General features: G+C 42.8%; 1 protein-coding gene across 1 annotated transcript in view; it reads left to right on the top strand.

Moving 5' to 3' along the window:
* The first annotated feature begins 1,024 nt into the window (after positions 1–1,024).
* Positions 1,025–16,500, top strand: part of LOC142303860 (uncharacterized) — a 146,146-nt gene continuing 130,670 nt past the window's right edge. The window contains exons 1-2 of the mRNA XM_075345666.1: positions 1,025–1,049; positions 6,758–6,898. Of these exons, the coding sequence (XP_075201781.1) occupies positions 1,047–1,049; positions 6,758–6,898 (144 nt within the window). The 5' untranslated portion in view covers positions 1,025–1,046. The remainder of the gene's footprint in view (positions 1,050–6,757; positions 6,899–16,500) is intronic.

Here is a 16,500-nt window from a genome sequence, read left to right as displayed (position 1 = left end):
TATTAGATTCACATTGAAATTATTCATGAAAATAAAGAAAACTCTTTGAATGAGAAGGTGTGTCCAAACATTTGGTCTGTACTGTATATTATGTGGAGAAACAAGATTTCTCTCAAATACCTTGTGTTGCCAATAGTGGCTATGAGTGATGCTGTTACCGACCGCTCACCCCCTTCACGTGACCCCCAATCTCCGTGACCTCTGATGTCTGGTGATGTCATGTCAACCTCCTACTGACCTGACATCACTGTGGCCGGCCCCAGTCTCCGTAAGTCTCTGGGCTGGGGGTGGAGTTTCACCACTCGTCAGAGACCAGCATCGCTGCTGCTTGTGCACTCTACCATGAAGGAGGAGGGAGCAGAGAGATGATTGGCTGTGACACCTGGCTGTGATGAGCGGTGAAATGCCACCCACAGCCCAGTGACTCACGGAGACTTTGGCCGGCCGCGGTGATGTCAGGTCAACAGTCAGTTAACGTGACATCAGTGGTCACGGAGTCTTGGGGTCACGGGAAGGGGTGAGTGGACCGCAATAACGCCACTCACAGGCACTATTGTCAACACAAGGTATTTGAGAGAAACATTGTTTCTCAACATAATATCAATGTGGCCAGGAATGAAAAGGGGTGAATCGCCAATTTAAATCTGTAAGTCTTTTTCTTTGCCCTTTTCCTATCACATAAAAATTCACACAGCTGCATCTTCTTTAAAACCCTTTTTTTATAAAAAGTATCCATATTCAAGATACAAAATAGTGACTGACAATTTCTAAAAATATTTCCTTTAACAATACCCTCCACTGAGAAGCCTTGTGGTCTATTCTTCTATTGAATAAGAAGATAATGCTAATAAAAGCAGCTCTACATTATTTCCCAGGGCGGTCTGACATACTATTTTCAGAATTTACAGATAACAAACCTGCAAAACCTGCCCTAGCGCTTGTATTGTTTTATATTTCTACAAACTGGTCATACCTGCCGGTAGAGAAGACAATAGTTCATATTATATAATCATGTAAAGGAGAGAGGAGCACATCTAGAAACCTTTATGGTATGGTATTCACTTCTGATAATTGTTAACTAATTATCTGAATTTTTTTTTACTTTTCTTCCTTAACTACTAGTAAAATATTGTAATAATATATTTATGAGCTGTTAAACATTGCTAGAAATAAGGAAATGCCAGTGGAAAATACAAGGTGTTAGATTCTGACAAAGACTATGAATAGGAAAGTCGTGATTGCAAGCCCAGCAGACCAAGCGATATACATGCATATAGTGTTATAGAATACTGCTATTATAATAGTGTCTATAGTAATCATATTTCAGAGTATTTGTTAATATAGGGAAAATAATATGAAATATTTATATAGATATACAGTATATATATTTTTTTTTATTTATTTTTTTATTTTTTTCCATATGCTGTTTTTATGCCACAACTTAAAGATTACATTGTAATAACAGTTTCCGATATGGTAGGATTTATTGTAGATTGTGCATATGTATTGTATATGATAATGTATTGTTTTTGTATGTAAATTGTAGCTATGGCGTAATTTTAGGTCCCAGTTTAAAGGGTTATTCCCATCTCCAAGATCCCATCACAATATGTAGTAAGTGTAATAGTAATAATATTAGGAAATACCTCTAATTAGAAATGTAGTATAGTTCTCTTGATATAGCCATGTTGCTTACCTCATGTGCAGGGCATTACAGCAGTTTAGGTATCCATGGTTACGACTACTCATATAGTTAATTAGATGTGGTTGTAACCATGGATACCTAAGCTGAAATACCTGCACATGAGGTAAGAGACATGGCTATATCAGGAGAGCTATACTACATTTCTAATTAGAGGTATTTGCTAATATTATTATTACATCTACTATACATTGGGATAGGATCTTGGAGATGCCACATTAAACAGGAACAAGTCAACACATTTTTAGATACGAAAGCAGTGGTATGGCTGTGTAGACACTTGTTCCCCTATAAAATTATACTTTTTATGAAGAGATTTGGGGTGCCAGTCATGAAAAAAACTACCGTAGATGTCACATGCAAATCAGGCTTCAAGAGCACAATGGGTGCACTTGTTATGCTCATCTCTAATGCATTGACACACCCCAGTGCACTTCCAGTCTAATTTACATACAGCTTTAGGCTAGATTTCTTATGACTGGCACAACAGATCTCTAAAAAATAAAGCATAATGTGAAGACATGGGGGTCAGTGGGTGCTCTCATACGCTGATCCGGCCACCTGTAGAAAGACAGCGTGGCCCAGGGCTCATTCCAACTAAACGCCCGACCTCCTTAACCGTGGGTGGAACACTACTCAGACAACACAGGGTGAGGGAATCACAATATTAAGACTTTATTGGATCCCCAAACAATTAACGACATATGCCACATAACCAGCAAAACACACAAATGTAACAGGCAACAGTTTCTCACCCTTGCGCTGGCTCACCAGGGATTAGAATGTCCGAGCCTCAGAGCTTCCAGGGCTACTTACTCCAAACCAGCAGCACCCCGCTTTTGGTGGGCACTCACTGAGAATTAAATAACGCCAGATTTAGGAAGCTGGCTGAGGACCGCAAAACTTATAGTCAGGTGACTGGATTGTACCTAGCTGGATTCCTTCCTTAGGTAGTCTTTGATAGCTCAGCCGAATCCTTGCATTCAATGCTGAAGTCCATGTAGCATTATAATCCAGGTTCAGCTAGGGCTTGCCAATTGGATCCGCAGATCCTAGATTGGTATCATGTAGCAAGAGTCTACCCGCGCAATGGACAGTCCTCCTTCTTATACCCCTGAGCTCTCCATACAGACCATTGGGGTCTTCACGATTGGTGGATAAGACTGGGCTCTTATTGGCTAGATTTCAAGCCGTATACAAAATATCCAGAGATGTGGGATAGATAGCTAAATTACATCATATCTAGCAATTCACATAGTAATACAATGGGAAGTTCGCATAATTGATTTGTCTGGGTGTCTGACCTTCACTGGCCAAGGCAATTACATGAGTCAACAAGAACTGTAAAGGCCCCTTTACACACAGACTTTCTAGCGATCCCACCAGCGATCCCAACCTGGCCGGGATTGCTACAAAGTCTCTGGTGAGCTGTCAAACAGGCAGACCTGGCCAACGACGCAACAGCGATCCGGACGTTGTCAGGCCTAAAACACACATCCGTGAAAACCACGTCTGTGTAAAACGTGCTGTTTTTCGGGTCCGTTTTCCGTTTCTTAGGTCCGTTTTTATGGTATGTGTGGCCTGCGTATGTATCTGTATGCTAGCCGTATGTGCGTGTGAAATGTCAGTGTGTGCGTGTGAAACTTAACTGACATGTGTTTGTGTTGTCCGTGTGAAATGTCCGTGTGTGATGCAAAATGTCGTTTACTATATGTCGGCAGACAGCAGACAGAGTAGCGCGATGAGAATGAACTCGGGTGAACTTCACCCAACTTCATGGTCATGCCACGGCTCTGTGTGCCTGAAGTGTCCCCCCCTCTCTCATACTCACCAATCCCCGATCACCGGCGCTGCACCGCGTTCACACTGCTCCGGTGGCTTTTTCTAATTTGAAAAAGCCGGCTGCTCATTAAACAATCTCGTATTCCCTGCTTTCCCCGCCCACCGGCGCCTATGATTGGTTGCAGTGAGACACGCCCCCACGCTGAGTGACAGGTGTCTCACTGCACCCAATCACAGCAGCCGGTGGGCGTGTCACTATGGAGTATAGAAATAAATAAATAAATAAAAAAAACGGCGTGCGGTTCCCCCCAAATTTAATACCAGCCAGATAAAGCCATACGGCTGAAGGCTGGTATTCTCAGGATGGGGAGCTCCACGTTATGGGGAGCCCCCCAGCCTAACAATATCAGTCAGCAGCCGCCCAGAATGGCCGCATACATTAGATGCGACTGTTCTGGGACAGTACCCGGCTCTTCCCGATTTGCCCTTGTGCGTTGGTAAAGCGGGGTAATAAGGAGTTATTGGCAGCCCATACCTGCCAATAAGTCCTAGATTAATCATGTCAGGTGTCTCTCCGAGATACCTTCCATGATTAATCTGTAAATTACAGTAAATAAACACACACAACTGAAAAATCCTTTATTAGAAATAAAAAACACAAACACATTCCCTGGTTCACCACTTTAATCAGCCCCAAAAAGCCCTCCATGTCCAGCGGAATCCAGGATGGTCCAGCGTCGCTTCCAGCTCTGCTGCATGAAGGTGACCGGAGCAGCAGAAGAAACCGCCGCTCCTGTCACCTCCACGCAGCAAATGAAGAGATCCGCGTGATCGGCTGAGCTGTCACTGAGGTTACCTGGATCCAGCGGTGGATGCAGCGGTGGCCGCGGGAAACCTCAGTGACAGCTCAGCTGATCGCGCTACTCACCGCCGCTCCGGTCAGCTCCACGCAGCAACTGAGGTTAGTATCGCGATCAGCTGAGCTGTCACTGAGGTTACTCACGGCCACCGCTGCATCCACCGCTAGATCCAGGTAACCTCAGTGACAGCTCAGCTGATCACGCGGCTCTCTTCATTTGCTGCGTGGAGGTGACAGGAGCGGCGGTTTCTTCTGCTGCTCTGGTCACCTTCATGCAGCAGAGCTGGAAGCGACGCTGCACCATCCTGGATTCCGCCGGACATGGAGGGCTTTTTGGGGCTGATTAAAGTGGTGAACCAGGGAATGTGTTTGTGTTTTTTATTTCTAATAAAGGATTTTTCAGTTGTGTGTTTATTTACTGTAATTTACAGATTAATCATGGAAGGTTTCACCGGGAGACGCCTGACATGACTAATCTAGGATTTAGTGGCAGCTATGGGCTGCCAATAACTCCTTATTACCCCGATTTGCCAACGCACCAGGGCAAATCGGGAAGAGCCGGGTACTGTCCCAGAACAGTCGCATCTAATGTATGCGGCCATTCTGGGCGGCTGCTGACTGATATTGTTAGGCTGGGGGGCTCCCCATAACGTGGAGCTCCCCATCCTGAGAATACCAGCCTTCAGCCGTATGGCTTTATCTGGCTGGTATTAAATTTGGGGGGGAACCGCACGCCGGTTTTTTTAATTATTTATTTCTATACTCCATAGTGACACGCCCACCGGCTGCTGTGATTGGGTGCAGTGAGACACTTGTCACTCAGCGTGGGGGCGTGTCTCAATGCAACCAATCATAGGCGTCGGTGGGCGGGGAAAGCAGGGAATACGAGATTGTTTAATGAGCGGCTGGCGGAGCAGTGTGAATGCCGTGCAGCGCCGGTGATCGGGGATCGGTGAGTATGAGAGAGGGGGGGGACACTTCAATCACTCGGGGGATTAGAGGTCACCGGTAAATCCTTCACAGGTGACCGCTAATCAGTACACGGCACACAAACAGAGCCGCGGCATGACAATGAAGTCGGGTGAAGTTCACCCGAGTTCATTCTCATCCCGCTACTCTGTCTTCCGACATGTAGTAACAACATTTTGCATCACACACAGACATTTCTCACAGACAACATAACCACACATCCGTGCAAGGAACATTTTATTTGGACTCCCATAGGCTAACATTATGTCCGTGCGTGCGTGCTCCATCCCAAAAACGAACATGCTTCCGTGCCAAACGGAGCAAAAAACGTGGGACGCACACGAACACACGGAAGATCAAATAACACGCACGTGTGCCTTTAAACATAAAAAAAACATGTGCACGTTTGGTCGTATCTCCGGTATGTACGGAAACGGACCAAACAAGCATATTTTAAACGGATGTGTGTTGCAGGCCTAAAGCAGCTTTTTGAAAGGGAAGTCGCTAACGAAGTTGCTGTAAAGTCCCCTTTACACACTGAGACTTTGCTGCACAGCGGGAAACAAAGGACCAAAGAATGGTCCTGAATGATTTGTAGCGATCAGCAACTTCACAGCAGGGGCCAGGTCGCTGATGTGTTTCACACTGCAATGTCGCTGGGGAGGTCGCTATAACGTCACAAAACCGGTGACGTTACAGCGATGTCATTTGCGATGTTGCAGTGTGTAAAGCCACCTTTACACTAGACTCCTAAAGGCCCAGTCGCACACAACAACTTACCAGTGATCCCGAAAACAATGCGACCTGATAGGGATCGCAGGTAAGTCGCTGGGAGGTCGCAGGTGAGATGTCACACAGTCAGATCTTACCAGCGATGCAGGAACAATACAGGTCCCAGTAGCGACCTGTATAACGATCTCAGCAGTGACAGTGACCCTGTCACACAGTGTCAAACACAGCGATGTGTCCTGCCCAGCAGGACATCGCCTTTGAAGAAAATGGCCTGGACCATTCTGCAACGACTAGAGATCTCACAGCAGGAGCCTGATCGCTGGTAGGTGTCAAACATAACAAGATCGTTATGTGTGACGGTACCTTAAAGAGTTTTGTAGAAACAATGAGGGGCTTATCCCCTGTCTATAAACAAACTATCTTCATGTCTGGCTGAATTTTAAGAACCTAACACATGCTAGTCCCTGACAGATTCCATGTCGTCACACATAATTCATATTAGGGGACAAGTGCGTACACAATCTCCTACCACACACTGCTTCCATATGTAAAACAAATTCTATTTAACAATGAAAAATCAGTATCGACAGTGAGTATGTGCAGAAATGGAGCGAGCTTAGTCATATATATGTATTAAGGCATAGGGTGGAATTTATATATTAATGCTATAAAAACCATAATTGAAGTCACTCATACCAGTTTGCTATTTTCAGATCATCTGGTTTAATATGGGGATACTTGGGACAGACTACTCTCTCCGATCCGGGCATGTCATCTTTCTGCTTCTGGTGGCTAGTGCAGTACTACTTGGGTTTAGTTACCTGAATGAGATGTATCAAAGGATTCAACTTCAGGTAAGGAGCCATGCAGGTTTACATATACGAGGAGCTGCTGATAAGTCTTTGGCTTTATGCGGGAAGAAACGAGATAGGATGATGAAACTTTACATTTATTCTATATACTCTCCACCACTCCTCCTGGTATCTTAATTTTGTTATTTTGTATGGTCTCATATTGTCTGTACATGTCCCCTCTTAATTGTAAAGCGCTGCGGAATATGTTGGCGCTATAGAAATAAAACTTATTATTATTATTATATGTCAACACAATTCTTACATCAGTATTCCGAGTTCTATAAGCCTAGCAAAAAGTAGGATTTTGGTTGGGCCTCAAACCAGGCATCCGTAGCAGCCATCGCATCAGAAATTATGTGAAATTTGGTACCCTTTAGGTATTTCTTCAGGTTTGGAAACAGATTATAGTCGGAGGGAGCTAGATCTGATGAATAAAGTAGGTGGTCAACCAGCTGAAAGCCCAGCTCTGCCAGTTTTGCCGTGGTCATTTGTGCAGTGTGAGCGCCTCAGAGGCGTTGTCTTGCAGGAACAAGATTCCTTTGGACAGCTTGCCACGCCTTTTGGCCTCCAGAGCTGCCCTCAATTGGTCCAAAAGTTCAATGTAATACCTTGCATTGATGGTGGAACCCTTTTGAAGGTAGTCCACTAGCAGCATGCCCTCCTTATCCGAGAACACAGACGCCATCACCTTAGTGGCTGATTTTTGCACCCTGAACTTCTTTGGACAAAGAATCACTGTGCCTCTACTCTTTTGACTGCTCCTCTTGTTTTCAGGGTCATACAAATAAATCCAGGTCTTTTCCATAGGATCTTCCTGGATTGAATGGTTACTATCAGTTCAGAAATGCTGGCAAATGGACCAGGAAGTTTTTACTCGCATGCTTCTCCAGTATGAGGTTGTGCACATCTTCGACGATCTCTGAAACAACAACCACTCTTGGTTATCCAATACGTTCCTCATCATTGGCACTGAAGTGTCCCGTTTTAAATTTAGCAACCCAGTTCTTAACTGTGGAATATGAAGGGCATTGATCCCCCAATGACTGCGACATATCACCATGAATATCCTTCACAGACTTTCCTTGCAGAAACAAGAATTTTATCACTCCTCTGCCCTCAGTTGCTGTGAATATCGCATTAGGCTCCGCCATTTTATTTTCCCGCGTGTGTAGAACACTGTTGCCATAAGCAACAAAATTTTGAAAACATGTATTAGACACATAAGTCTTTCATGTGATGTAACATTCGTTACCATAGAAACAAAAAAAGATCACAAAGACTTATCAGCAGCCCCTCGTACTTTCTGCTTTCTCTGCGTCGTAAAGGACACAAAAGAGTATATGAAATATAAGCGTGTAGATGAAATGTGCATGGACATACATAAACAGAGGGGCCGACATACAATACTGTATGTGCAACCTGTGCAATGGAGAGCCGAAGCATAGGGTTAACCTAAAAATATGTACAGTTCTTTCTCTATAAAATCTTAAGTAAGGGATGGGCCTTTCCTAATAATATCTCACACTACTAGTGGTTGGTAGAAGGATAAAGTAGCCATGCATGTGACTATAGAAGAAGGAGCCATAGGAGCTGTTATGGAGCCAGATGTCATTGGCCATGCAGAAGGAAGAACAGTATCTTTTTGATGGGGGTAACACATTGATGGCTTTTTGTGGGTTCTCTGGTATACGGTATAAATAGTCCTTGCAGACCAAGTTGCCTATCCTTTCTTTTGTGCTCCCACCAAGAACATGTGTAATATGTACATATTTGATCTACAACAGAAAATAACAACTTCAGAACTAATTTTTTGACTTTAGGATTAAGGTTTTTATTTTATTTTCATTTTTCACTGTCACATTCAAAGAGCCGTAACATTTTTATTTTTCCTTAGATTTAACCAGATGAGGACTTGTTTTTCTTAAGAGATGAGTTGTATGTTTGAGTGACACTATTTTGGGATACAGATAACTTAATAACCAACTTTTATTACCTTTTTATGGAAAAGCAAAGAAATAAAACATCAATTCTATTTTTTTTATATTTTGTATTTTCCACCATTTGTCATTTTTCAGTCATTACAATTATGGCAAAACCAAATTTATGTTTTTTTATTTATGTTTTATTACTTTTATACATTAAATACACTGTTTCGAAAAAAAAAATTGTTAATGTGCCGCTATATCCTAACATACACGTTTAACGGTTTACCATCACTAAAGCTGTGTGAGGGCACATTTTTTTCAAGACAAAATATACCTTTCATTGATACTATTTTATAGTATGTATGCCTTTTCAATTATTTTTATTACACTTTCTTAGAGGAGGATGAGTCAAGAAACAAATTCTGAAATGTACCGTATATATGGTATATGTTTTTAAAGCACCACAGCAGCTTTATTTTTTTTATTGCATCGATGGAGTAGTGCTTCTCATCTAAGGTGTCTGACCAAAGTCTGTTACTTACCTGCGCCATCTTTACCTTCTATCACAACTGCTCCCATTGATCTCCAGCAGTTTGTGACCTACCGGATCTCTCCAATGTTTCCTGGAGTGTGAAAGAAGTCACTTTTCACCACACGTCTATGAGAATCTTCTTCTGGCTCTCATAGACTTGCATGGAGCACTTGTGACCAATACATCTGATTTCCGGCAGTCAAAAGCTGTGGCACTGAGGGTCTGGAGCGGCACAGAAAAATGGTGAAGATGCTGGTGGGTGAGCATAAGACTAGGTTAAGTGAACATTGAAGCACCATTCCAGTGGTGAAAAAACCCCCAAAATGTTGGAGTGGTGATTAAACACTGTTCACCATTTAGGAAAATCATCATAATGTCACATTACAGTAAAGGAGGGAAGAGAAGGACGTAAACTCACTATTCCCAGAACCAGGCTTACCCTGATAGGGGTGTAACTAAGTAACTACCCAGACTTCACCAGAGCATCTGATAGTGAGGTTGGACTTGTCTGAAGATAGTCACCAAGAAACACTCTAGGGCAACTCCTGCTTGTATCTGACACTTACCCTAAGCAAACCTGAGCTCCCTAACCTTCCTAGATGGGTTCTTTCACACCGTGCAATGATCACATTCCTATCCCTATCTTTCTCTGAGCACAACCCTGTCTAGTGTGCAGGACATTAGGAACACTAGTTCCGCTCTAGGTTTAATACACAGAGGGCATAAGACAGACAGGGGTAAAAGAAACAGCAATCGTATGAGGCACACCAAACTACAGGAAGGAATAAAGAAAAGGAATGGATAAGTTAGGCAAGCAGAAATGGGATTAAAGGAAGGGAAAATGCTACACAACTTCCATGCAGCAATCTCTTGCTACGGCTCAAAAATAACTTCTTAGTCCACAGCTCCCAAGTCTACTCCTGAGACCTAGATACAGCAAAGCTACTGTAACACTGGCAACTCCCTGATCTGAGAGGAGAGTATTTACAGCAGAGGTGAATGGGAAACTCAGAACCTGGCTTTTCATTCTGAATTACGAAACCAGATGAACTGCTTAATGAACAGGAGAATCTACCTGCTGTTTTAACCTGTGCGAGTGTGCGTGTGGCGCCCTGAAAAAACAAGGTAGTCACAGAAAGAGTTAAACCTCCTTGGTACCACCTGATCGCACACTGGTACAGTGAGGCAGCCGCACCCCCCCAGTGTAACAAAAGGAGCAGGAGGGGGAGGAGTTGAGTCAGTCAGTTGAAGGAGGGAGAGGAGTTCAGACAGGGTTGTAGCCCCTGTGCTGCAGGGGGAGTGCAACCAAGAGAAAGCAGAAGTCTTGGAGCTGAAGTGGAGAGTACGCTTAGGGGAACCCGTAGTGAATCGGGACAGGGTAGTGGCCCACCGGTAGTGTGCAAGGGACCCCGGACTTGTGCAAAGAGAGGACTTCCCCCGTCCGAAACAGAGAAGGTGACTCTTAGCTGGAGTGCAGGAGGGAGAGGGCCCTGCTTCTTATACCGGGTGTGGGATCCGAACACCCCATGCCAAAGACCTTCGAACACCGGCAACGTCTGGTTAAGTACTGGACTCTGTGTTTCCTGACCATACACATGAAAGCAGCCTCATCCAACACCAGGACAACCGAACTGTGAGTTTTCTGCTCCCTGCAATCCCTGCCACCACCACAACTCCCACTGGGCCTCGGGGCATCCATCCCTACCCACGGAGGGTTAATAACATCTAGCTGCCAGCTCAACACCCCCGGGAGTCCCCATCACAGCAGCGGTGGTACAACATTTAACACATACCGTGGGTGGCGTCACGTACAAATTTTCCAAAATCCCATACACCATAACCCCCTTTTCAGTTGAAGTCACCGTGAGACCCCGGATTCGGAGACCCTCGGCCACCCACAGAAGGTCCGGATCCGAGCAGCATCGGCTGCTGAGAGCGGGGTGGTACATGCATGTAGCCGTGCACTGCAATCTACTGACAACTGACACATAAAATCTGCATTCTGTGGGTCAATGCAACTGCTTTACAGTATGTTTTATTATGTACACAGCAATAGCAAATATGTGTGGGGTTATTAGGGTTTTTGGTTATTTACAAAATAAAATATTTTTAATGTTGAAATTGTGATTTTTTTTTTTTCACTTTATTATATTGATTAGTCCCACAAGAAGAACTTGCAATACTTTGATTGAATTGATAATACACTGTACAGCTTATGTAGTACAGGGCACTGTCTAACATGTCTTGGCTGAGGTAGGGTCACACAACCGTTATCTATCTGAGAAAAATGGTTCATTATTTAGATCAGACATTGATCAGAGTGGCATCAGTTTTAGTTGGCTGTGGAGAGAAAAAAAAAAGTATATGCACCTTCTTCATTCTGTCAGTCGGTGAAAATCGGTCAGAACTCGGATATTATCAGAGTGCTGTCCGTTTCTTGTTCACGGACCCATAGACTTGCATTGCCCATTTTGATCCAATACTCAGACCAAAATCAGACATGTCTTCAGTTTTGGATCACTCCATCCATGGCAAAAATCAGATATGCATACAGCCCTGGGGGCGTCCATATCATTGGTGCAACATATGCAACCGCACAGGAGTCCATTAGGTCAGGGGGGCCATTTCCAACTCAAAAGCAGGTTGAGTTGTGCACTATGATGAGAAATTGGACTGCAGAGGGCCCATCCATACAGTATATACTGTATTTCTTGCACAGTCGCCCTTTTCTGTCTGTGTCCACTAGTGCACAGCTCCATAGAATACCATAAGCCCAAGTAATCTCTGTGAAAGTGAATAGCACTCGCACAAGAAAATTGATTGCACAGCAAGGCTGTCAATGAGTTGAGAGAGGAAGCGTTTTCCCTATGCCAAACTCACGTGCCCTCTCCATCCTCATGCAGCTCTTGTACAGCATTTTGGGGTTAATAATGCTTCATTATTGCCCTTATTGAGCAACATCTTCTTAACTGTTGTAGTTCCCCATGTAAAATAAGTAACATTACACCCATCTCCTGCACCAGTGCTGTTCCAGTGATGGGCTTTAGTGGTGACACTTCCCTCAGGTGAGCTCAACTGAGCTGCTGTGACATCACACATGGATAATAATAATAATACAGTTTATTCTTATAGCACCAACATATTCCGCAGTGCTTAACAATCAAGTGGGGGCTTGTACAGACAAAAAGAAATGTAGCACATAGTTCAGCAGCTACAATAGGAATGGGGGCCCTGTTCGCAAGCTTACAATCTATGGGGACACAAAGGGTAAAGTGTGCTTGTAGTGTCTAGTCCAGCTATTATTGTGATAAATTATTGATTTCATATTGAGTTGAGTTGAATGATCCAGTCATTAGACAGTAATCTTTGAAGTGCACTTCCTTCCTATTGGTTGTATTGAGGATGTGAGGACAGAAATAGGAGAAAGAAGGTTATGAATAGCATTTAGAAGGCAAGAACAGGAGAGAGTTAGGTTAGTGAGTTAAGATGATAAGCTTGTCTGAAGAGATGTGTTTTTAAAGCATGCTTAAAAACTTGGGGGCTGTAAATTAGTCACATCCTTTGAGGTAGTGCATTCCAGAAAACTGGTGCAGCATGAGAAAAGTCTTGGAGACGGAGATGTGAGGTTCAGATTATGGAGGATGTTAGTCTAAGATCATTTGCGGAATGGAGGGGGCGGGTAGGATGATAGACAGAGTTGAGGGATGAGATATAGTGTGGTGCAGAGCTGTGGAGACCTTTGTGGGTGAGAAATATGTTTGTATTGTAGTCTGTGGCTGATAGGTAGCCAGTGTAGTGACTGGCACAAGGTGGAGGTGTCGGTGAAGCATCTGGACAGGAATATGACCCTGGCTGCTGCATTTAAGATGGATGGAAGAGGAGAAAGTTTGGTTAGAAGAAGATTGATCAGTAAAGAGTTGCAATAGTCCAGGTGAGAATGAATAAAAGCGAGAGTAAGGGTGGAAACACATCTATGCGAGTAAAATCGGTCCGACTGGGCTGAAAAATACTCGGCTGATTTTAGTTCACGTTAGGTGCGAGTGCAACGCAAGTGCGATGCTTTTTGCTCGCGTGTGTGTTGCGATTGCGATGCTAGTTTCATGCAACATCTTAATTAGATAAAAGCTATTACACATGTGTCATTTAATTAACCTATGGGAATGTGCTGTCACATTCATCTAATGTGCGAAGTTACTGCCACACTCGCAAATGTAAACGCTGGTGCGCGTGTGTGATGCTACTTATAATCCCCTTCCATAGGAAATCATTGGGACAAATGGTGCGAGAAACTCGCAAAAAAGCAGCATGCTGCGATTTTTTTCTCGGTCCGATTTGGACTGAGAAAAAAATCGCAGATGAGAGCTGAATCATTGACTAACATGTGTCCGATTTCAATGCGAGTTTTTCTCGCATTGCTCTACTGCGAGAAACTCGCAAGTGAGAAGCAGCCCTAAGGGTTTTTGCAGTTTCAAAGGTGAGAAATGGTTGGTATCTTGAGATGGAGTTCAACCAGGTAAATTGTTGTCAGATTCTTTGACATCTCATGGTATGTTAACACAGAATTTTTGACATGGATTTTAAGCCCATAAAAAAAAAAAAATTGGCTTCAAATATTTTTTAAATTTCTTGATATGAAAAGATCAAAAAACTAATTGAACATACCCTTAAATGGCTACTCCCATTTAAATGGTAATATGGTAATAACTCCATCCTCTGGAGGTGAGGCTATGAAAACAGCTAAGAGAAATTGTGATCCACTGTTTCTTTAACTCCAATAGAAATGAATGGGAGTAGAGAAGCCATGTAGCACTTCAAGCCATGCTTTTTTGTAACGGCCATTAAATTCTGTTGGTCTTATGGAAACAGTGAAATTTACCTGTTCTCGGCTGTAATAAAAAAAAAATGCTGCTCAGTTCCCCTGATTTATGCTGAGAGAATAGCCACATTAGGTCATATGGACATTATTGAACTGTGACTGCGTCTCGCTCTGGAGGACTCAGTGTCACCGTTTCGTGAAAGGTCAGCTATTGAATACAATGACATTATGTCATACTCTGCTTGCTCTGCTGGAAATATTAACATGGAGCAAGTTCCTTCAGTTGATATCAACAGCTTAGACCCACAGCGATCAGCTAACCAGAGAAGGAAAAGCATGACAAGATGAGCTGCCTTGATTAGCCCCTTTTAGGCTACATGCGCACGCTGCTTTTTTTCCTGCTTTTTTGCTGCTTTTTTGGCTGCAGTTTTGTTGTCAGAACTTTCTGGCATTTGACTTCCCAGCAAAGTCTATGAGAAGTCAGATTTGTCATGCGCACGTTGCAGTTTATTTGTCAGCGTTTTATTTGTCAAAGGTTTGTGACAAATAAAATGCAGAATGTTCCGTCTTCCTGCGTTTTTGTCAACATTTGTCACAAAAATGCAGCAAAAACGCAGGGTGTGAAAAACGCACCGAAAACGCACCAAAAACGCACCTAAAATTACATGCGTTTTTTGTGACATTTCCAGGCTCTCTCTGACAAGGTGCAGTGTTGGCTGCAGTTTGTGAACACAAAAAGATGCAGCGTGCGCATGTAGCCTTAGAGGAACCTTGGGAGGTCATTATTATGCTACTAATACAAACAAATTTACCATTTTATATCCAGGTGAATAAAATTTTACAGTTGATGTCTATTTTAAATATAGTTAGAATGAAAAGTGCAAAATTTGAGGGACTTTTTTTTTTTTTTAAATATTAACAGCAACAGAAATTAAAAAAAATCTCCAAAAATTCTTATGAAATATGTTTAATATCAAACCTTGATTTAAGCAGTAGGTAATTTTCTGATGAGACTATGACACTTTGCTTTACCTAGACAGAATAAATCAACAAATTATTCTACTTATCAGCAGCAACAGAAACCTGTTGATCCTGAGCCTTGAAGTCTGGGCTAACAAAGAGTTAATTCGGCCAAGCCACCCAGTGACAACGCAGAAGATTCTGCACCCCACAGCCCGGGGACGAGTAGGTTAAAACACCTGCCCCGTGGGGCGCTACACATTCAGTTGTGGTAAAAAGTTTTCAGACTGACACAAATTCTGGACTTTAAAAAATTTGCTGCTTCAGTTTCTATCGTTGACAATTTGCATTAACTCAAGATTGTGAGGAAGAGTAAACAGATAAATTGCAAAAAATTCTAACTTCATTCTTTGCCATGAAACATAACTTAAGCCCTTCATAACTTTGGATGTACTGGGTATGTCCTTCTTGTTGGGTACTTCCTGACCAAGAAAGTGACCAGTACGTCCTGGTGATCGTGGGAGCACAGGAGCTGTGCCCTCGCGATTATCACCAAGGACTTGGCTTACCTGATGGCTCTCACAGCCTTTATCCTCTAAATGCCAGGATCAATAACGATTGACGTATTTAGGGGATTGGGAGTGCGCTCCCTCTACCCTCCGATCGGTGCCTAAGTAATGTGATTGCAACGGCCCAATCCTTGCCATGGTGACCCGAGGTCATCATGATGATTTTCAGGTCACTAAGGTATGATAAGCCTATGGAATGATTCCAGGAGCATAGGCTTATGTTCGTGTATCACTGACTGTATAATATATTGCAATACTGGGGCATTGCAATATGTTACATCAATGTTCAGTGCAGTAAAAGGTAATGTCCCATATAGGGACTAAGAAAAAAAAGGTAAAGAAATTTTGAAAAATATTTTTTTAAAAAATAAGAATATACGCAGTATATTTACACTGTGTGCAGAATTATTAGGTAAGTTGTATTTTAGAGGATTTATTTTTTATTATTGATCAAAAACTAGGTTCTCAATCAACCCAAAAGACTCAAATATCAAAGCTTAATATTTTTGGAAGTTGGAGTGGGTTTTTTTTAGATTTGGCTATCTTAGGAGGATATCTGTTTGTGCAGGTAACTATTACTGTGCAGAATTATTAGGCAACTTAATAAAAACAAAATATATTTCCATCTCACTTGTTTATTTTCATCAGATAAACCAATATAACTACACACAATTTCGAAATAAAACATTTCTGACATGCAAAAACAACCCCAAAAAACTAGTGACCAATATAGCCACCTTTCTTTATGATGACACTCAGCCTACCATCCATAGATTCTGTCAGTCGCTTGATCTGTTTAC

The sequence above is a fragment of the Anomaloglossus baeobatrachus genome, chromosome 4 (assembly GCF_048569485.1).
Source record: "Anomaloglossus baeobatrachus isolate aAnoBae1 chromosome 4, aAnoBae1.hap1, whole genome shotgun sequence".
NCBI lineage: Eukaryota > Metazoa > Chordata > Amphibia > Anura > Aromobatidae > Anomaloglossus > Anomaloglossus baeobatrachus.
The sequence above is the reverse complement of the archived record's forward strand: the minus strand, read 5'-3'. Positions and strand labels throughout refer to the sequence as shown.